The sequence below is a fragment of the Amphibalanus amphitrite genome, unplaced genomic scaffold, assembly GCF_019059575.1.
Source record: "Amphibalanus amphitrite isolate SeventyFive unplaced genomic scaffold, NRLGWU_Aamphi_draft 000068F_arrow, whole genome shotgun sequence".
Lineage (NCBI taxonomy): Eukaryota > Metazoa > Arthropoda > Thecostraca > Balanomorpha > Balanidae > Amphibalanus > Amphibalanus amphitrite.
The window spans coordinates 254,549-276,928 of record NW_024881564.1 but is presented as its reverse complement, the minus strand read 5'-3'; the positions used below and the strand labels follow the sequence as shown (position 1 = coordinate 276,928).

The following is a 22,380-nucleotide window of genomic DNA, read 5'->3' as shown; positions in this document are numbered from 1 at the left end:
AGCAAAAAAGACACCTTGGTCGTCACGGATGGTCCAAATCATTGTGATTCTGAAATATTTGGACTCTTCCTATGCGTACACACGGATCTATTGGCATTTTCATTTTTCTCCATTGGCTTATAATGGTAAGGTCACGCCACTGGCCTGACCTTAGGTCACGGATATAAAAAATCCGAGATGTACAAATTATAGGCGCCCATAACATCATGCAATCCAGCAAGCTTAAAACCTTTCTGACAAACACTGTAGGCTGGACATGATTGCAAACTTTTTTAGGCTTGGTCAGTTAACTTGACCTGGTGACCTGACCTGACATGACCTGGGGTCAAAAATTTCACACATTGTCTAAAATTGATATACAGAAAGCTACTCCAAGCGGCGCGGCGCTATACGCGCCGCGTTTTTTTATTATTCACACGCAAAAAAAAAAACGCGACAGGGTGGTAACATATTCCCCCCCCCCCCCCACTGGGGCGAAGGTTAATTTGTCATGCGCGGCTCGTGCACTTACGCACACGGCTTTCAACATACATTAGCGATCACTATTAGAACGATCACGAATCACGATCTATACTCACGCCTGAACGACATTTTCCTGATGCTATGCATATTAAATGTAGTGACAATCTAATGTGACGTACAGTTAAGCTGGCATAAGTAATCCTATTATGAGCAGGCAGGTCTAGCATCGATTGGAAACCCTTTTCATGCTAGCAGTTCCTGTCTCGTATTGCATGCCACATTAGCGGCGCCCGGATCGATTCGTTACAGTCCAGACAGCAGTCGCGTGACGCTGGCCGCTGTACAGAGCTGACCCTGTGAACTTTTCGGACCTCACCAGCTGACCTTGTGACCTTTGCTGACCTAACCAGCTAACCCAGTCACCTGTGATGGCCTCACCAGCTGACCTTGTGACCTGCAAGTGACCTCAATAGCTAAACCCGTGACTTTTGCTGGCCTCGCCAGCTGACTCTGTGACCTTTGCTGACTTAACCAGCTTACCCTGTGACCTTTTCTAAAATCATGGCTTCTAATGACCTCATGAGTCACGAGCTAAACCAATGACTCGTGAGTCACGGGCTAAACCATTGACCTCAGGTACCAGCCTCACAGTGAGGCTCACATGATACCTGACGACATCAACGGATGCCGTGAACTTGGCTGATCCCATCACTATCATGGCGCCGCCACCTGTACATACATACTTGTGTCTTCACTCAATATGTCAGCTGAATCACCGTCCGATATTAACGTCCTCATCATGAGGGCCTTATATCTGTGTCTTCATCAAGGATAAAGCGGAATGACGCCATGTAAAATTAGTATTCGGGCCGTCTAAGTAAATCAGGGGTTTCCTGGACGTTTTATGCGAATTTAAGCTTAATAAAAAAGAAGATAACAGTTGGTTATATGTTTGGGATTGATCTTAAATTCGCATAAAACGCCCGCACTTTTTGACACCATGGCTTATTATGAGATCCAATGAAAATTTATTGGAAACTTGTCTAGTGCCGATTGTGGCCATTTGTGACAACATTGTATGCCAAGCTACAAAGGCATTTACAACACATCATTTCCGCAGTGTGGGCACCAATGCTCATCCGTTGTCATTTTTCAGGACCTGGTAGCGACCGCACCGAGCAGCAGAAACTGGCCGGGTATCCTGATCTCGCTGCTGGTGATAGGTGCCATCAGCTCCCTCATTGTCACCTGCATCATCCTGCTGACGCCGGACGATCTCGACCCCAGGTCAGCGTTTGACCTTGAGCGCACTGAACTAGCCCTCCCACTCTCCCTCACTCCCTCCCTCCCTCCCTCTCTCTCTCTCTCTCTCTCTCTCTCTCTCTCTCTCTCTCTCTCTCTCTCTCTCTCTCTCTCTCTCTCTCTCTCTCTCTCTCTCTCTCTCTCTCTCTCTCTCTCTCTCTCTCTCTCTCTCTCTCTCGGCTGCACAGTGCGCAATGCACAGGCTTCGAAGATGTACGAATGAAGACGAAGACATGTTATAATAATGAGGAAATATATGGAATGTTTTACGTTACATAACGTTTACAGTCAGAAAATGGTAAAATTACATACTAGACTATTCGTTTATTAAACTTAAAGTTATCTTGCATTGCATTTTGTCAGCAAGTTGGGAACAGCTAATGACACATTTCCTCCTTTTTAGAATAAGTGGTCATTTAGTGACACTGGACGATATCACTAAAGGGACTTACATCGTGCCACCATTTGCCGGCAAATGGATTGCAGGTATGCAAATGGCTGTGGACAAATGGATGTACTCTCTGTGTTCATAACGATGTGCACGATGTACGATGCACGATGTGCTTGTTGTTCACTCACAATAGCTACGCGCGTTTGATTTATTTCGTGAAAGGATGATAATGTATTTCTAACGAGCAGAAATGGCCGGATAAGGAAGGAAGCGATAAGTTCTTGTGATCTGTCTTAGTCTGAAAAAGATATTTTTTTTTTTAACAACAGTTAAAAATGTAAACAGATAAAGTCTTCTTTTTATTTCTTTTTTCAGATCAGTTGATATTCAGGGACGACCACGGTGGAGTCTCTGTCTTCAATGCGCGAACGCATCACACTCGCACGCTCGTCAGTAACAGCACAATGGTTCGTATACGTGAACGATTACCTACGCTACTTGTTATTTGTCCTTAAAGGGGCTATCCCACCTTCTAAAATGTTGTTAAAACCAGTTAAATTGTGCCCGACTTCATAGATTGGATGACTAGGAACACGGTTCGGGCATTTATTTTTCATTAAACATCTTAGGCTTCCCATATTCCAAACACAAACTTTCAAATATGTGACGTCACAGCCCAAAATTACCTCCTTCCCCAGGCCACATTACTGTCATAAAGCTGATTCTTTTTACTCTGTAGGCACCACAACAAAGTGCAGACCAAGTTTTAAGCGATTTTTCAACGAACAAACCCATTTAAATAAGAATGACTAAACGAGGTGACGTCACACTAACGGTCGCTCCATGTTGAAGATAGGGCCTTGCACAAGGCCCATTTTCAAATGAAGGGAACGAATTTCTTAAACACCAAGAGGCCGCGGGGGTTGCAACCTAGATAGATAGTGGTTTCTGAACCTCGCCGCAAACTTGGCTATCTCAACTCAAACCCCATGTTAAAGGTGGGACAGTCCCTTTAACCACATTATTGTCTCTTGAAGTTTTATCAGTTGTCCGGCATCCCCAGTGCCCTTCCAACGAGTATCTAATGCCAATGTGATTATCACCAGGCGATTTCAGTCGATGATAGCTGCCTTCGTTGGTCAATTTGTTGTTAATATTTCAGATACAGACAAATGCAGACGAATTTCAAGTTTCTCCAGATCTGAGATTCGTTCTTCTCTCCAAAAGCCGTGCCAAGGTAATGGTTTGAATCAAATGAAAAAAATAAAGTTATTATATGATAGGTATACCAGGCTACACATAAGAATAGACTGATTCATATCGCTGTGAGATGATTGCAACAAGTGTGATAAAAACCTTTTGCTGTTTTGATCGATGGAGAAAAACGTCCCTTGGACGGCGTTTTTGCATGACTATGTGTTACCGTGCTTGTCATTCGATGTATTTTTCTCGCAATAACATGGCGTGGATTTAACCGCATTGCTTATCAATCAAAGCGTTTTTTTTTAAGCAAATACTATGATTAGTATGAATGTTTACTGATCATGTTACTGGCGTATGAAAACTAACTCAACTTTATCTTTTCATGACCAATGACCGATTTTTATGTCTTGTCGATGGCAATGGCACTGACGACATTTTACATTGCTGTCAGGGCTCTGGTACCGATCATGGCACCAAATATTGGATATGGGGAGTGGAAACAGGGTAAGTATATTATTAAGTCTAAATTACCCCTTTGGTTGCCTTGGAAGCTACATACAAAAGCAACCATTGGTATATTGGTATCTATCAAACAGACTATACGTAATTTTTACGACAGTCGTATCGTATGACTATGAATGTTTATTTGTCTAACCTGTAATGAATTGAAGACGGAAAAGTCAGCAGTTTCTGTTGTTGTTGTTTTTTTAAGTAAGAAAACGATCTAATTGATTTCACGGTATCATGCAAACTAAACGCTTAGATCGCTTTCGTTGATTTTGGTAACAGACATTTGTCCGTTATTAGTTCTGATGTTACCGATTGAGTGACGTCGGGAAGGTTCACATACAGCCCCCTCCCTAGCTATCGTTTGTTGTTTTCCCTCAGCTACAGTGCTCCTCTGCGCATCGGTTCCGACGGTGGTCACCCTACTGTTCAGTTCGCTCTGTGGATGCCGGCTGGCGCCGGCGACCAGCTGCGCTCGGCTCTCCTGGTAGCCAAAGAGAACAACCTCTACTACCTACCGCGAGCTGACGGCTCGGAGACGTACCCCATCACCACCGACGGTCGGCCGGACCTGTTCCACGGCGTCAGCGACCCGCTCCACACAGGTGGGCGGGTTACCATGGAAAGGAGAGAGAGAGAGAGAGAGAGAGAGAGAGAGAGAGAGAGAGAGAGAGAGGAGAGAGAGAGAGAGAGAGAGAGAGAGAGAGAGAGAGAGAGAGAGAGAGAGAGAGAGAGAGAGGAGAGAGAGAGAGAGAGAGAGAGAGAGAGAGAGAGAGAGAGAGAGAGAGAGAGAGAGAGAGAGAGAGAGAGAGAGAGAGAGAGAGAGAGAGAGAGAGAGAATTGGAAACGGGCGCACGCCACTGACTATCCTACACTCTGCGACAGCGGGGTTCTAGGGAAATATACCTATACCTATGTGGATCTGTGTCTTTCACTCAAGATCTTTTGGTTTTGGCTGGTATTAACCCGCGCACCGACGGCGGGGGGGGGGCGGATATCCGCCCCCCTGAGGTTTTTGGCGAATAGCGGGAAAACCGCGGAAATTTGGTATGACTATTCCCTCATCAATTTTACACATGGTGTGCAAGTTTGAACCTCCTACCTTTTAAGGTCAGGTCACCAGGTCACTTTGAGTGACCCAACCTCAAGTCACTTTTTTGCAACTTTGTCACCGTGCCAGAGCTACAGTAGATGTCGGAGGCCTTTGAAAGTCGCAGGATGTTATTAGGTCATTAGTAGCTACAATTTGTATATCTCGGAATTTTGATATCGGTGACCTAAGGTCAGGTCAATTTCGCGACCTCCCCATTATGTCAATGGGGGAAAAATCAACTCCCTGTTTTTACCACTAAAACGGGTCGGAATGGCCCCATATACCATACATGACTTCATATACGATCAATCTTCACTACCTTGAGGTCTGTTTTGCTGTTGGGCAGCTGTGAGGTCATGTGACGTCATCAAAGGTCACCAAAGGTTTTTGGCCAATAACTCCGTACAGGAACAAGATACAGCCGCGTGGATGGTCTCATTGTGTTCAGCTCGTCAAGACGCATCGAATGATATACATGATGACCTCGCGGTCACGTGACCTGAGGTCAACCTTTGACCTTGACCTTTCGAGGTCAACGTATATATCATTCGATGCGGATTGACGAGAAGATCACGATGATGCCCTTAGTTTGTTCCTATCTTGACTAATTCGAAAGTTATTCGAGAAAAACTCTATCCATATCTAGCGCCGCCATTTTGACTTTTTCGACCCCTGTGACGTCATCTTTGTCCTGACCTGAAAATGACCTTTGTAAAATTGTAGATCTTGACCGTGCGTATCCGATGCCGTTTACCACTTGTCGCTATCTTGCTTCGTTCTCGAGATCTCAGGGGGGGGGGGCGGTCATCCGCCCCCCCCCCTCCCCTCCCGTCGGTGCGAAGTTGGCGCAGACCCGTCGGTGCGCGGGTTAAGGAATTCACAAGCTACGCAAATGGGTCGTTCACCTTTCTGGGAAGGGAGGCCAGAATGTTAATGCAACTGCACTGAACAGGATGGAAGAATCATTAATGTGCTAAGTTAGTCAGGCAGTATACACTGGCCGGGTTGTTATGAAAAGGATTCACGTTCTACGCTAATGGGTCGTTCATCTTCTTTTCCTCCTGAGGTAATGAATATTACCTGAAAGAACACATCAGCCTTTGCTCTTATTGCTGTCCTCCGGCCTTTAGTTTTGCTGCGATTTCCCGACAGTTTTCGTAGTTTTTTTTTCATTTCAGACCACATACTGGGCTCGACGGTGGCGTCGTGGCCCTCGCCGGGCGGGAGTCACATTTTGTACCTCAGTGTGGACGCCGGGGCGGTACGCGGCTGGCCGTACGCGGTGTACGGTACCACCGCCGGTACACCACCCTCCGTGTACACGGTATCCTGCCCCAGGGTGAGTTCATGCATTAGACGATTCCGGCTACCGCAGGCTGAGAAAGTGTACTTACGCCGCTTGTTATTGAGTTCATGGTGCATGTCGATGCATGAGACCAATCTAAAGGGACGCTATCTTTGTTGTTCAATAGACACTGACTATGGGAGGCATACATTATAAGGCCTACCTATAATAGGCCTCTGCCCTCTGGACTGCTGTAAAAACCATAATGTTTGCACAAACACAGTACTGTACGCTAGCAATTAAAAACCATCGGCTATAAAACAAATTTTGACGATATAGAGGGTGCTCACATATCTCTGGAGTCACTGTACAAGGTCAGCGTGAGCCTGACTCTGACTATCGCCAGGCTGGAGACGTTAATCCGACCCTGCGTGTCACCGTGGTCGAGGTCTCCCGACCGCAACAGATGATAAACCACGTGATCAGTCCTCCACGTCAACTGGGCAGTGGGTGAGTGAGTCTGTGAATTACGTGATCAGCCCTCCGCGTTACATTGGTGATGGATATGAAACATGGAACTCAACAGTCAACATTGAAGATGATACGAATCTAACTTGGGTAGGTGTAACCAAGGCTCTATAGAATAGGGTGTAGGGTGTGGGAATATAGGGTGTAACTGTTAGATTTCATTCTTTGTTTTGTTCTGTTTCCAGAGCTGCTTACGCAGCAGGTGTGAGATGGATGGATGACGCGCACGTGTCGATCACGTGGTACAACCGTCGTCAGAACGCCAGCTACGTCAGTCTGTGCACATCACCGGAGTGGCGGTGCACATTGGTGAGCTACCAGCACTACCGCTGTGAGGTTTGATGGAGCAAATGCGAGACGAGGAAGGGGCGGAACACGACACGGCATTGCAGTGTTTGATGTTGATGAACTTAAAAAGTAAGCGCATGCCTTTTCAGTCATACAGAGAAGAACATTTCTACTTGCGCATCGACAAGCTGTCTAGTAATTGCCAGCTGCATTGGTTCTGCATGGGGCTGGCTGAACCCCTTTTATTATTCATTGTTTCCTCAAATTGTGCACGACACAGCCCTACCTAACCTCATTATTGACGATATTGAATGTGGCCCGCTTCAACCAATATCGATTCAACACAAGTCGGTCGATACAGCACTACAACTAGCTGACCACTGACATGACCCTGTCGGTCTCCTAACCGGCAGCTATACCAGACGGTGGTGGAGATGGGCTGGGTGGAGGTCGGGCCCGCCCCAGTGTTCTGCGCCGATGATCCAGCCGCCCTGCTGCTTGTGAGAGCTGAGGCGGACGGTGGCCGGCGACGGATTGTACGGGTAAGAATACATCGTAAACGTGTTTCACATTGTAATTAGGCACACCAGCAGAGGAGACACCGTGTGGGCCAGTGTGGCTTCTAATAGCCGTGCATTTTGGGAACATTGTACTTGTACAAGTATCATATCATAGCCAAGAGCAGGCAAAGGCCGAAGCTACGACATATACATAAAGAATGCTGTAACAAATGTAAAAAGTAAATAAGCAATTTCTTCTTCTGTGATAGTCTGTTTGGGGACCTCTTGTTTCAGCCGTATAACCAACACGGTTTTCTTTTCTTCAAGTATGTATTGCAAATTTGACGACAGAATCCAAAAGTAATAAACAGTCGGCCGGGACTTTGAATAACGATACGTCAGGCCGCTACGGCGGTTGGCTTTCGAATGAATCTTTCACAGCTCCTGCTCGGCGTTCGGCGTCGGCCGCTATATTCAAACGTCATACACACACGTCATACATATAGATGTACGTCATATCATAGCACCAATCAGAAGCGGGCAAGGACAGGCGTCGCAGGTGAGGAGTGAGGACCATATAAGGGTATTGTAAGTGGGCGAGGGGGCTGGGCAGTAAGTAGGTACAGAGGGAGGTGGAGGACGGGGTAGGAACGAATTTCGTTACAACACAACGCGAGGTCCTTAAAGCTGAAATTTTGACCAAAATTTTCGGCTTGGGATACTCCTAATATGATGCATGATATAACGTACACAACACACGACACAACACAAACAACGCCTAACACAACAATATACACAGCACCTCAACACACAATTTCCCGTTCTTTTCGTTGTAGTCCTCGTAGCTATAAGTCTATAGAGTCTTCTTCATTGTCCGCTTACGAAACATAGTCTACTGTCCCACTCGTGCTCATCGATTCGGTTCTCGCTTCGCAATCACTGGTAAGATTCCGCTCCGGGCACATCAGTTCAGGGAGTTCAGAGAGTTCAGAGGGTTTAGGTCACCTTTGACGCTGCTGTCTGACACGTGTTTGTCAGTCCATTGTCCATTGACACCAGATCGTGTGTCAGGTGTCGACACGCTGTCGCCAGATGATGTGTCAGATATTGACACATTGACGTTCTCACGTCTCGCGTCTTGTTGTGGGTCGTCCGTTCGGTGTCGGGCTGACCAGACCACGCGTCAGCGTAGTTTTATCGGGGCGCCCGGACGTGGGGTGTCCGATGCGGGGCGGCCCGATCTCAGTGGCGCTGACTAGCACCGGCGGCGGCTCGACCGAGTGTGGGAGCGCCGCTACTGGTACCTCTGCTGCGGAGAAAGAACTCCTCTGGAAAATATTTGAATCAGACATCTGCGGATTTCTGAGAAGCGAGGGTCGGAGACGATTTTAACCATTGTAAGCACGAGGGACTTGGGTCCGTGAGTTTTTCCCGGGGCTTGATATTTGGAGCTACACTTGACGTTTCTTCAACAATAACGCTGTCAGGGGCAGGATTTTGAGCGGATACTTTCTGGGGTCGGATCATAATGGGTTTAAACACATGACATCGGACGTATAGAACAGTTAATAGCACTAACGCAACCACAATACACGTTGTGACCGAGATGGCGGGGATAACGACAGTTTTATTATGCTGAGCATTGCGTACTCGAATCTGCTGAATATGTTTCCTCAAGTTAGACAGATGGACACTTTTGTCCTGAAGTGGGGGAATGAAGTTTACTGCTTCGGGGAGTGAAACATTAGTTTCCGAAAGATCAACAAGTACCGCATTTGACCAAGTATCTATTACAATGTTAATAACTTTTACGCTCTGGTTAAACTTAGCAAAAAGCTGAATTGCCTGGTCACTTCGCAATTGTTGGCGGTGCTCTGCAAATATACTACTGACTTTACTTTTAAAGAGCTTCACATGATGCTCTAGCTTCAATACAAACGTCCATGATGTCCTGGTTTCGATGGGGATGTGAAGAGTCCAGTGGTCGTATGAAGCGTAGAGATGGCCTCGGGGCAGGAAGAGAACGTTGGCCGTTGTCGGAGATGTCAGATAGAACAGGAATGTCAGGAAGAACGGTCTTTCCCACATCTCTGGAACACACACAAACAACTATCAACATTTCGCAAACATGAGGTTAGTACACGAACAATTGAACGGTTCACTGACCGAACCTAAAATGAACAACACATAAATGGCTGTGGCATACTAGCCAGAGTCGGTATATCATTAAACACAATACAACGTGGTACCGCGATTACGTTGTCTTCGGCATACAAACCGGGATCCATATTCTATATAAACACTATAACACCATACAGCCGTTCAGCCTTCATCGTACTAGCTGGGTTCCATAAAACACTGTAGGCATTCGGCTGTCGTCCGACCTGTAATAACTCAGTGGGCCGGGGAACCTTTTTACATTTTTTCTAATTGTTTGAACATGTCGGTCATCAACTTCTCATGCGTTTTCAGCATCTTAACTAACAGGGCTTCTTTCACACGTGGGTTAGTACACATTTGCTCCTTTTCAATATGTACACCATCGGCGTCCAATTCGTCTGAATCCGATTCGTGGTCCTGGTCGGCACATTGTAATTTTGAAGGAGGGCTACGCGCTTCTGCATCCATGTCGTTCGACTCTGATTCTGTACGGGTGAGTGGTCTTTTCATAGGGGTAGGTTCAATTTCGAATGGATCAGATAACTTTTCCGTTCTCAGGCGCTTTGCTAATTGGGACAAAGGAATATTCTCGTCGTCAGAACTATTGTCTTTCAATTTTTCTTCTCTCCATCGTTTTCGCATTTCGGATAACGGCACGTCAAGATCTGCATCGGAATCAGAATCTTCAGGTAAAGGTGGGTAATTTTGTTCACTCGGCGACGGTTTCGCTGGAGCGTAAGTTTCAACAGGGTTTGATATCGAACTGGGGGTTGAATCACGAATAGACCGATCTGTGACTGTTTCAGTATTATGCATTTCTGTATCAGCGAATGAGAACTTTGATTGACGTGGAGGCTGCACACGAAGTGGAACTGGGATAAACGACTTCTGTTTACTTTCGTACTTGCTGTTGATATGATGTGGTTCTTCTGTCACGTTTTCCCAAAGGGTATCTGGATCAGCGAATCTCAAATTATGAACGTTCACTACTTTGACATCGCCAGACAGCTGGTTCTTAATGACAAAGGTTACGTCGTTGATGGCTTTGATAACGCGGTAAAAAGGTTTCCAATGGCACGACAGTTTGGAAGCATTTTGAGTCGCCTCTGTAGGGTTTCTGAAGTAAACCATATCACCGACTTTGATTTTCGTTGGCTTGGCGGTACGATCGTAATAAAATTTGTTTCTCTCATGACTTTGTACTAAGTTGTGACGCACATGACTGTAGGCAGAATGCATGTTTTCGAGCATGGTAGGTACGTAATCTTCACCTTGGTAACGATATTTTGGAGATAAAATGCTATCGAGTGGTAGAACAGGGTCACGACCGTAAAGAAGGAAGAAAGGGGAATACTTGGTAGTCTCGTTTTTCGCGGTGCGATAAGCAGACAAGATTGAAGGAAGCTTTGTGTCCCAGTCACGTTGAGATTTACTCACTAACTTTGCTAACATGTCGTTCTGAACTCTATTATATCTTTCGCATTTGCCGTTCGATTGCGGGTGGTAAACGGAAGTTCGGATATGTTTAATGTTGCTAAAAGTTGTAATTTGGTCTATGACGGCGTTACAAAACTCTGTACCATTGTCGGAAATCATAATCCTAGGACAAGCATGGCGAGGGATGATATGTTCTAATAAAATTTGGGCAACCGTTTCTGCACTTTTTGATGAGGTAGCGAACGACTCTGGCCATCCAGAAAATAAATCGATGACAGTAATAATGTACCGGTTTCCTTGGAAACTTTCAGGGTACGGACCGGACGTATCTACTGCGATCTGCTCGAAAGGAAACTTGGGGATTGGCATATCTTGCAGAGGGGGTCGCTCGCGTCTGAGCTTCCGCATATTGCAGGCGACACATGTTTTTAAGTACTGAACAACGTCTCGATATAGACCGGACCAAAAATAACGTGAACGGATCTTGTCGTACGTTTTATCTATACCTAAGTGCCCGCCGAAATAGCCTGAATGAATTTCTTCGATGATCAGTTTCTGTAGGGGCTTGGGAATAACTAACTGCAAACCTGGAAATGAGGGGTATTTGGACGGATCAGAAACTCGATATAGTAGACCGTCTTCCAAAATATAATAACGAGACACTACAGCATGGTTCGAATGATTTGGGTCCTGTAATACTTTGATCAATTGTTGGATCTCGGGATCCTCTCTCTGAAGTAAACCAAGGTCGGGGTGTCCTTGTAAAAACTCTTTGAATTTTTCCTTGGGAGGAGCCTCAGGTAACTCACTTCTTTTCACTTCAGTCTCTACTTGAACGTCAGGCGCTCTATCGGAATCAATCACATTCACACGACACGAAGATTCATTATTTACACCGAATGTGTCTACGCATTCGTCGACATGGCACGGTAATGACTCACTAGTCATTAATCCATTTCCTGGGATATCCGTGTGACAATCCTCTCCTGAGGTGTCCAGTCGCGACAATGCGTCTGCAACTACATTCTGACGTCCACTAATATACTGTATATCACATCCATACTCATCTAATATAATCGCCCAACGTTGAATCCTAGCATTCTTCATTTCACTGGTGAACAGGTGCTTGAGGGGCTGGTGGTCCGTCATAATCGTAACTTTACAACCGAGTAAATAGGGACGGAACTTTTGTACACTATATACAATCGCATAAGCTTCTCGCTCGATAGTAGGCCAGCGTTGCTGGGTTTCGTTGAGCTGATGCGACAAATATTGGATGACTCTTTCACCCAATTCAGTCTCTTGGACTAGCGCAGCACCTATGGCGTTTTGTGACGCGTCAGTATATAACTTGTACGGCTTATCTACGTTCGGATATGCCAAAATTGGTGCAACTGTTAAAGCTGAACGAAGAGTTTCAAACGAAGACTGACATGCATCATCCCAATAAAAACGACGATTTTTCTTTGTTAGCTCGGTCAATGGTTTGGCTATCCTTGCAAAATTTGGAACGAATCGCCTGTAGAATCCACACATACCAAGGAATGATCTGACGCCTTTGACATTTGTCGGAGGACGGAGATTTTGTATTGCACTTATTTTCTCGGGATCCGGTTTGATACCAGATGGAGTAACTACATGGCCTAGGTATTTTACTTCTTGTTTCAAAAACTCACATTTTGACATCTTCAATTTCAAGCCAGCGTCTCTCAAACGTGAAAAGACTGCATCTATATGTTCTAAATGTTCCTCAAAGGTTTTTGAATAAATCAAAATATCATCCAAATACGCAATAGTAAATTTGTGTTGAATGCCCCACAGTACTTTATTCATAAGCTCTGAAAATAGACTGGGTGCATTGACATACCCAAAACATAACTTTTCAAACTCGTATTGGCCCATGAAACAAGTGAATGCCGTTTTGGCCTTTGACTCGGGATCCATGGCTATCTGCCAGTACCCACTGCGGAGATCTAAAGAAGTGAAATATTTCGCACCTTCAAGCGAAGCCAAAATGTCGTCTATGCGCGGAAGAGGGTAACTATTTTTGACAACGATCTTGTTCAAAGCACGCAAATCAACACAAAACCGTTTTTGTCCATCCTTTTTATCTACAATCACAATCGGACTAGACCAGGGACTACGACTAGGGGAAATGATGCCAGCCTGCAACATTTTCTGGATATGCTCTTCTACAAGTTTTCTCTGACTGAAAGGCAACCGGTAAGGTCGCTGTTTAATTGGTGGATGATCACCAGTTTCAATTGTTGCTTTCACTAAATCAGTACAACCTAAATCCAAATCACTTTTTGCAAACAAATCCTCATTTTGGGCCAAGAAGTCTTGTATCTTTTTACGTTGATCTTCGGACACATGTGACAATAGCGCTTTTTGACTTTCGGGGACGTCATCTGACGGTTCACTACACTGGTCACCTTCCTCACTAGCTGTAAATATGCATCCTTCCGGGTCTTCTAAAACTTCCGCAATGCCAATGACTGATCGAGAAGGCAAAACGTAATCCCTACCAGTGGCGTTCACTATCACGACTGTAATACGCTTGTTTTTGTCTACGTGACCTACACTTTCAACCAAACACAAACCAGGTTCTTCTCCTAGAACGGGTGCATTGCTCAAAGGTTGAACTATACAATCTTGATCTAGCAATTGAACACGGTTGACTAACGCAGGAATCTCTATATACGACTGAGCAGGAATTGTAACTTTGTGAGGCACTCGAACCAAAGATGTCGTCGTTTGGCAAGTCAGACGTTGCGGTCGCAGAGGGATGACGTTACCGTTGAGGTTCATCGTCTTTTGTCCAAAATCCAATTGAACACCGAATGCGGAGAGAAAGTCGTTGCCTAGGATACAGTCGTTTTTCAGACCTTCTACGATTTGGAATTTGAACGGTTGATTAAATCCTGCAATTTTGACTTGTAGTACGGCCGTTCCGAAGTTTGTGAGTCTATGACCAGAGATAGAACGAATAGGAACGCAGTTCCTCGTAGAAAAACCCTTGATTTTCCTGCACTGAATTTTATCAAAAGCTTCACGTGAAATAAGGGATATGTCCGCTCCTGAATCTACTAACGAATAGGCTTTTTGGTCGCTCAGAGATACATAGCACATCGGCGTGTCAGGTTTAATTTTAATTTGTGCTGCTTGCGGTCCAGGTTTCTTTGTAGAAACTTTCCGTTTCGGACCGTCTTTCTTTGGCGCGTTTCTGGTCGCTATTTTTCGAGACGCGCGTTCGCGTTTCCCTGGGTACTTTGGGGAGGAGGACGGGTTGGGTTGCGTCGGCACGTACGGCGTACATGTCCAGGTGTGCCACAAGCGATACAGATGGGGGATCCATCTTCAGTCCACTGGTAGTTCGGTCTGGGAGTCTGAGGGGCTTGAGGGGGAGTTTGTACGTTGCCATAGTACGACATCAGCGGGGGTGGAACATCAAAGCGGACTTGCGGGGGAGCTGTCGGGGGAACGTTGAAGTAAGTCGGTGGGGGAGTAGTCGGAGGTACGTTGAAGCGCACCTGCGGTGGGGCGGTCTGAGCACGTTTTTGCGGTTTCAGTTTTTGGATGTCGCGAGACATTCGCTGCACTTGGGAGGTTAGATTCTGAATAGTGGTCCGAAGTTCAGAGTCTGTAGCGGACTGAATACCGCTGCAGTCCATGGGTTCGACGTCGGACTGAGGAGGGGAGTGATGGCGGCAGACTTGGAAAGTCCTGTCGGCCTGCTGCTCACTTTCAGCGAAAGCGAGGGCGTCGTCGAGGTTAGTGAATCTTTTCCTGATCAAGTTTCGCGCCAAGCTGTCGTCGCTCACGCCTTTTTGGAACACTTCTACTAGGAAGCGTTGCGCCTCAGGGGCAGAGAGATTTTCGAATGCCTCCGATGCCATTGTCCGCAGCTTTTCAGCAAAATTTTGTACCGACTCACCACGGTTCTGTTTTAGACGTCTGCATTTTTCCGAAGCCAGGTACGGATCAGTCATTTCGCTATACCTTTCTTTTAGTTTGCGTCGGAGTTCCGACCACGTTATTTGGGGGTTTTCTTTTAGCATGCGTGAAGCGTACGCACCAGCGGATCCGTTTAAAGTGATGGTCGCCAAAACACACATACGCTCTGAATCGCACGTAATAGATATCTGATCCATGTCGTTTAACCATTGGGCGAATTTGGCGGAACCCTCCCCGGAGAATGTTCGGATGTGCTGAGTTAGACCCTGAATACGGAGTTCCTGACAAATATTTTGGAGCGCTTTGGTGATGACTGCCTCGGACATTTTGAAAACTCTAGTAAGTATAAATCAATCAGCGAATACAAACAAGTGGTGTTTATGGAGCGTTGACAAATAAACAGTTCAGTTGACACACGAAAACATCTGCGGAGATAACAGTCACACAATGCAAAAATTACACAAATGTACACAGGCACAATAACAGTTGAGCAATCGAAAGCGAAAATGTGGGCGAAGACGTTCAGGGAAAAGATAGGAAAGAGTGACAGCTTACTGTTCGTAGACTTGTAGAGCAATTTCTTGCGGAACCAATTTCAATTCTTGAGTTTTTTTATTTGATCCGGGTCACGGCACCATTTGTAACAAATGTAAAAAGTAAATAAGCAATTTCTTCTTCTGTGATAGTCTGTTTGGGGACCTCTTGTTTCAGCCGTATAACCAACACGGTTTTCTTTTCTTCAAGTATGTATTGCAAATTTGACGACAGAATCCAAAAGTAATAAACAGTCGGCCGGGACTTTGAATAACGATACGTCAGGCCGCTACGGCGGTTGGCTTTCGAATGAATCTTTCACAGCTCCTGCTCGGCGTTCGGCGTCGGCCGCTATATTCAAACGTCATACACACACGTCATACATATAGATGTACGTCATATCATAGCACCAATCAGAAGCGGGCAAGGACAGGCGTCGCAGGTGAGGAGTGAGGACCATATAAGGGTATTGTAAGTGGGCGAGGGGGCTGGGCAGTAAGTAGGTACAGAGGGAGGTGGAGGACGGGGTAGGAACGAATTTCGTTACAATGCAACTGAAATCATGAGAACATTCAAAGAAGCGTGACCTGCATTCCTTTTAAAACAGATGTGTTTAATTGGTGCTTTTGTATAGAAGCAATGTGTTGTCAGTGTTCTTGGCGTTCTTGGCGGGTGGCAGGGCAGCTCCAGGAAAGGCGGTAGGATGAAGCATTGCGTACCGAAAGGTTTCAGCAAACTTGAAAACGTCGAAGACATCAATTTCTTATGCTTTGTTGTTCAACACATAACAAATTTGTTTTGATAATGATTATTATTTTCTACATGCAAAGGGAACGGCAATTTTTATTTTCTAGGCCGCATGATATTCGGTAGCTGCTCGGCATAGACCCCAAAGGCCGCACCGCGGATTTGCCACATTTGCCACCACATTTGCCAGTATTTGTCGCAACGGGCGTAGGAACGTCATGGAAAGTGGGTGGGCCACCCTGTCAAGGGGCCTCCTTTTCCAGGGGGCCTCCTATTTTCAGGGGCCTCCAACTTTTGCCTCGTCCTGCTGGCTGCTTTCAAATAGGTATGACCTCCAAATCTAGCTTCTGAGATCGGGCAGATGTACCCAGCCAGGGGCGTAACCGCTTAAGCGAACAGAGCGGAAAGTCCGCACCATTTTTAAAACTCATTCCCCCTCCGATTTTTTTTTTAGTATCTTTTTGCCGCAAATGGCGCATGACCCCTGAAAACCCTTACACAAATGTCTTCCTCGTTTCCCAGGTGCCCCCATTAGCTTCATAGGCGCCCTCTTTGGCATATAAGCGCCCTATGTATGGTCATCAGAGACATCCCTATATGTCCCACAGTCGCATACAATGTGCGCTTATCATAGGCGTCTCTCTTTTATGGACACTTGAAGCCTGAAGGCGCCTCTGTTTGCCATGCCGGCGCCCCTGTTTGTTATGAATGCACTCCCATGGCATTGATCAATTGCATTGCAGACCCCTATTGCATGTGGACGCCCATATATGTAGGCCTCACAGGCGCCCCTCTTTCGCATTGAGGCGCCGCTATGGGCATCATAGGCGCCCCTCTATTGCACGTAGGTGCCCTACTGTCTCAGAACCGCTCCCATTTGACATGCAGACGCCCATCTTTCGTACGGAGGAGCCGCTGTGGTTCTTAGAGACGGCATGGTGCTCCCAGACGCAGATGGGGCTCTCGGAGTCGACAGTGTGGGACCTTCAGTCGTTGATGGGTGCCTGCCAGATGTGGACCCTCGGAGACGCCGGTATGGGCATAGGCGCGGGAGCCGGGGGGGCAGTGGGGGCAGCTTGCCCCCCCCCCCCAACTCTGGGGCCGTGGGGGCGGTGCCCCCACAGCTTTGAGACGGAATACCACACTTTTTTTGCAAATGTTTTCTTTTTTGTTGAAAAAGCCGAGGGGTTAAAAATAAGTGGCCTAAAACCGGTGAGAAAACTAGATTTGGAGGTACCCTAGGTTAATCTCTATTATGGTGTGCCCCCCCCCCCCCACTCGGAAAGTAGTTCCCGCGCCCCTGGGTATGGGGCCCTCAGAGATGCCGGTATGTGGCCCTCAGAGACACCGGTGTGGAACCCTCAGATACTTCAGTGTGAAGCCCTTACAATTGCTGGTGTGGAGCTATGAATGCGCTGGCTTAAATCCATCAGAGGCCGGTACATGGACATTAGAGCTAAGTGAGAGCTTGTGTGGTGCCTTCAGTGGCCTTGTGGGGAGCCGTTAGACATCTATTTATTTATTTATTTATTTATACATACAACAACATCCACAAGCATCGTGGCTTTTCAGTTGAGGTGATAATGAGGTGATGAGTAAAATACATGCATACGCGTTTTTCGGGCTTAGCCTAACCAAATAAAACACCGTTTAATTTACCCTAACGAAACTTAAGCTAACATTTTTGATCGTTTAATTGCAAGTTAGCCTAAATCTGGCTTATGCTGATATGAAGGGAATATGAAGGAGCCGTTGAAACAGAGCCAGAAAACTTCGCCACGGTTATCATGCGACCAGCTGAACTTTCCGCAGGTTGGGAGACACTGCTACGGAGTTGAAGAGGCTAGTCCACGGGCGTAAGTAATTCTTTTTTCCAATCAAAGGAAGGCGCTATACGGAGTATATCCCAGTGCGTCATTGTCAAGTGACTTACAACACCTTTATCCGGCCAGCTGTCTGCGAGGTGAAGTGGTTGGTTAGCGCACTCGCCCCGTGTTCAGAGGACCGAAGGTTCGAATCCCGCCGGCGGCTGAAATTTTTGGCGCGTTGTGGGTTTGTAGGCTGTAGGTTAAGTCAAGTTAGGTTAGGTTAGGTTGTTAGTTTTTGCTTGGTTTGGTTACAAAGAAGCATCTTCAGGTATAGTGCCTACCTTTGGTTGGAAAAAAGAAACACGCAGTCCATGGATGGCTCACGCCGCGCTACATTTATGAACAGGCATTAGTGACGCAGTTCCGAGTCCACGGGTCCGGCACTAACATCAAATTCGGTTGATACGTTCAGAGCATATTCCCAGGAATATTCACCGCGGACGGTAAATTTCCTGAAAATTGCCGATCGGAGTCGTTCCCGGATGTAATAGGTGTTCTCTATGTGATGCCACAATGCGTGCGTGGTCCTCGGCATCAGTATTTCGGCTCGTGGGTCGTTCACATAAATCTGAGCGAATGAGGGTGGCTGGTCTCCGTTGGCTTCGAGTGGTTCAAGTCGGTCCCGCAGTCCGCACCACATGTACACGGCACGTACCCGCCGGTGCCAGCAGGCTGTGGCACCCGTCACGGCTCACGCGCAGACATCGACGACAGGGCCAGCGCCGAGTTCAGACTTCAGATGCCTGGAAATTGGAAAACTGACGGAAGGTACGCGCTTCCACACCGTCGCCAGCCCAAAGATGGCGCAGCACAGGTGGCGGGGCCGGCACGGGGTCAAGGAGGACCTCCCCCACCCCACCCACCCCACAGCAGAAGGTGGCACGTTCACCCAACCACCGTAAGGCCGCACGCGCTACGCCAGCCTGCAGCCGCTCCCCTAGCATCATAGCATTAGTTTGCACTAGAACATACAGGGTGTAACGAAATTAACTATCCGGACATCTATTTTTTTTTCGCCAGATCTGCTCGCACAGTTTCTTGTTTAATGTGGAAGCTGGAAAATTGGATGAATGCATATTATCACAGACGGTGTCTCGGTCCAAACTGTATTCGAGCCGGCCAGGTAGCCCCCGGGTCACAGAGACGCCACCACGGTTCACATACGAGTGTCATGAGCGCATGTCACGAGCGCAAGTACGCGTGCACAGGCGCGGCGGCCGCCAGCTCAGCTCCATGACACTCCTCCACCCCGAATACTTGCACAGCATGGACAAGCAAATAAATACGCACCTCACAGAACAAATAACAACTGAAACAAAACGCCTACTCATAGCTCGCCACGTATCGGTCTGGGGGCCGCAGGGTGGACCGGTCTCTCAGCCGGTACCGCGGCGCGCTGGGAGAGGGTGCGGACGGCGGGACGGTGGTCACACCCGGCGCGGGCACCGCTCCGGTCAGCCCTGGCGGCGCCGGAACAGGCGGCCGGCCAGGAGCAGGCGCTCGATCAGGAGCCGGCAGCCGGTCGGGAGTGGAGGCCAGTTGTCCGGGAACGGGAGCATGCCGTGCAGATGCAGCGGCGCTCTCCGTGACCGGATCAGGAGCAGGTATCGGTGTCACTCTGGAACGGAGAGGATCGTTAGCGACATGCGGAACAGCTGAATATCGCTCACGAACCTGGTCGGCGTGCCGCACAATCACCCTTCCGTCATTTAGCTCCACAGTGACCTTAACTCCCTCTACGAACACTACACGACCGGGCGCCCACCGACAACGCTCCAATCCCTGCAATCTATCGACAGCAGGCACATACACAGGGTCACCCGGGTTCAGACATCGTTCACGGGCATTTCGATCACGGTACGTCTTTTGAGCCTCCTGCTGTCTCCGTATACGCTCCTGCCTATCTGGTAGCACACCATCTAAATGAGTGCGTGGCACACGACCCAGAAATAATTCGGCGGGCGTACATGAGGTCGTAGTATGCGGTGTTGTGCGGTACCTAAACAGAAATCGAGAGACCTTGGTCTCAATGGACCCCGAGATCTGTTTGTACAGCCCGTTTTTGAAGCTTTGCACGCTTCTTTCGGCTAAGCCGTTTGATTTGGGTGATAGGCTGGGTGTCGTTAAGTGCCTGATCCCATTTACACTGCAAAACGTTTTGAATTGCTGTGATACAAAACACTGGGCGTAGGTCACTAGCACTGTTGGCACTCCCCAGCACGCAAACGACGCTCGTAATTTTTCAATCGTGATCAGTGAGTCGGAGGAACGAGTTGGGTAGACGTCCATCCATTTGGAGTGGGCGTCGACTATCACCAGAAACATCTATCCGTTAGCCGAGCAATAGTCTACATGGACTCGCTGCCAGGTCGAGTCGGCCACTGCCAAGGATGCAGTGGAGCGTCAGGGGCCCTGCCCTTCAGTTCCTGACACTTCACACAACACTTCACGATATCACGAATGTCGTCATCGATTTTTGGCCACCAAACATACATTTTAGCCAACATTTTGGTTCTACACTCGCCAGCATGACCTTCATGTAATAACTTTAACATGGCACCCCGTCCCTGCGGCGGGACTCGTGACCCCCACAAAACACAGCCATCCTGCACACTCAGTTTACCTATACGGGACCTGTACGGCTGAAAATCAGGGCTGAGGGAAACACTATTGACATCCGGCCAGCCATCTCTGACATATCGATGTACCGCTGACAACACGGGATCCAGAGCGGTCTACCGCTGTATCTGGGACACATTCACTGGGGAATGGGGATGAGTCGATGAACTCAAGTAAATGGACAGTCTCAGCCGGAATTGGAACGCTCGAACAAGCCTCCTCGCACGAAGGCAGCCTGCTAAGCGCGTCACAGTGGCCTTGCTTAGATCCTTGCCGGTACTCAGTAGGCCCCAAGCATCAGAGCCCAGCGGACCATCCTAGGTGACGCCATCACGGGCAAAGGTTTCTGCTCTCCTATGAGGCCTATGAGAGGCTTATGATCTGACTGTATAGTGAAAGTTCGCCCCGCTAGGTAATAGTGAAATTTCTTAACGCCGGTCACTACAGCTAATGCCTCTTTATCAGTCTGTGAGTATCTAGTTTCGGTGTCATTCAACGTGCGCGAATAGTAGGCCACAGGTCGCTCGCCCTGTGACGTCCGCTGACTCAACACACAGCCAATGCCGACCGGTCCCGCGTCACAGGCGAGAACCACCGGAAGGGCGGGATCAAAATGGGCTAGTACAGGAGGGCTAACTAGCATCTCTTTGGCTTTCCGAAAAGCAGACTTCTCTGCCTCAGCCCACTGCCAGGGCTGATCTGCCTTTAGAAGACGATAGAGCGGAGCCAAGACACTCGCCAGGTTCTCAAGGAATTTCCCATAGTAGTTGATTACTAGCCACTTACGCAGTTCCTTAGCATCCCGCGGTTCCGGGGCACGGACAATCGTGGCCGTTTTTTCGTCGGTGGTCTCCACACCACGGCTGCTTATCTTAAGCCCCAGATAGGTCACGCTGCTGACGCCGAAGCTACACTTGGCCTTGTTGACCCTAAAACCCGCTTCCTCCAGCCGTCTAAGAACCTGCCGGAGGGCCTCGTCATGCGCAGCGGCATCGACACCCGCGACTACAATGTCGTCCAAGAAGACCCGAACACCAGAGATACCAGCCAGGACAGTTTCCAGCGTCCGCTGGAAGTTGGAACAGCGACACTGCACTCGAATAGGCGAAGGTCAACCGAAGGGGTCGAAGAAGACCCCTCGGGGTGTCTACCGTGAGATACTCGCGGGCCTTTTCATCTAGCGGAAGCTAATTATACGCGTTTTTCAAGTCGATCTTTGAAAATATGGTACATCCCGACAGTTTTGAGTACAGTTCCTCCACACGCGGCAAGGGATACTGCTCTGCCTTAGCAGCCCTGTTGACGGTCAAGCGGTAGTCCACACACCCGTATTGACTGACCCCCAGCCTTGGGGACAACCACCAAGGGAGCCACCCATTTGCTGTGCCGTACCTGTTCCCAGAGCCCGCCACGGATCTGGTCCTCCAGCTCGGCGTCCGCAGCTTCCCTGAAGGCCAGCGGTACGGTGCGAGGCTTGAAGAAACGAGGCTGGACGTCCG

At 47.9% G+C, this 22,380-nt stretch overlaps 1 protein-coding gene across 1 annotated transcript in view; it reads left to right on the top strand.

The window, feature by feature from the left end:
- Positions 1–1,615: 1,615 nt before the first annotated feature.
- The window catches only part of LOC122378959 (prolyl endopeptidase FAP-like), a 40,707-nt gene continuing 19,942 nt past the window's right edge, over positions 1,616–22,380 (top strand). The window contains exons 1-10 of the mRNA XM_043360677.1: positions 1,616–1,749; positions 2,168–2,250; positions 2,531–2,622; positions 3,318–3,392; positions 3,810–3,862; positions 4,247–4,470; positions 6,137–6,297; positions 6,650–6,753; positions 6,957–7,080; positions 7,473–7,601. Coding sequence (XP_043216612.1) covers positions 2,620–2,622; positions 3,318–3,392; positions 3,810–3,862; positions 4,247–4,470; positions 6,137–6,297; positions 6,650–6,753; positions 6,957–7,080; positions 7,473–7,601 — 873 coding nt within the window. The 5' untranslated portion in view covers positions 1,616–1,749; positions 2,168–2,250; positions 2,531–2,619. The remainder of the gene's footprint in view (positions 1,750–2,167; positions 2,251–2,530; positions 2,623–3,317; positions 3,393–3,809; positions 3,863–4,246; positions 4,471–6,136; positions 6,298–6,649; positions 6,754–6,956; positions 7,081–7,472; positions 7,602–22,380) is intronic.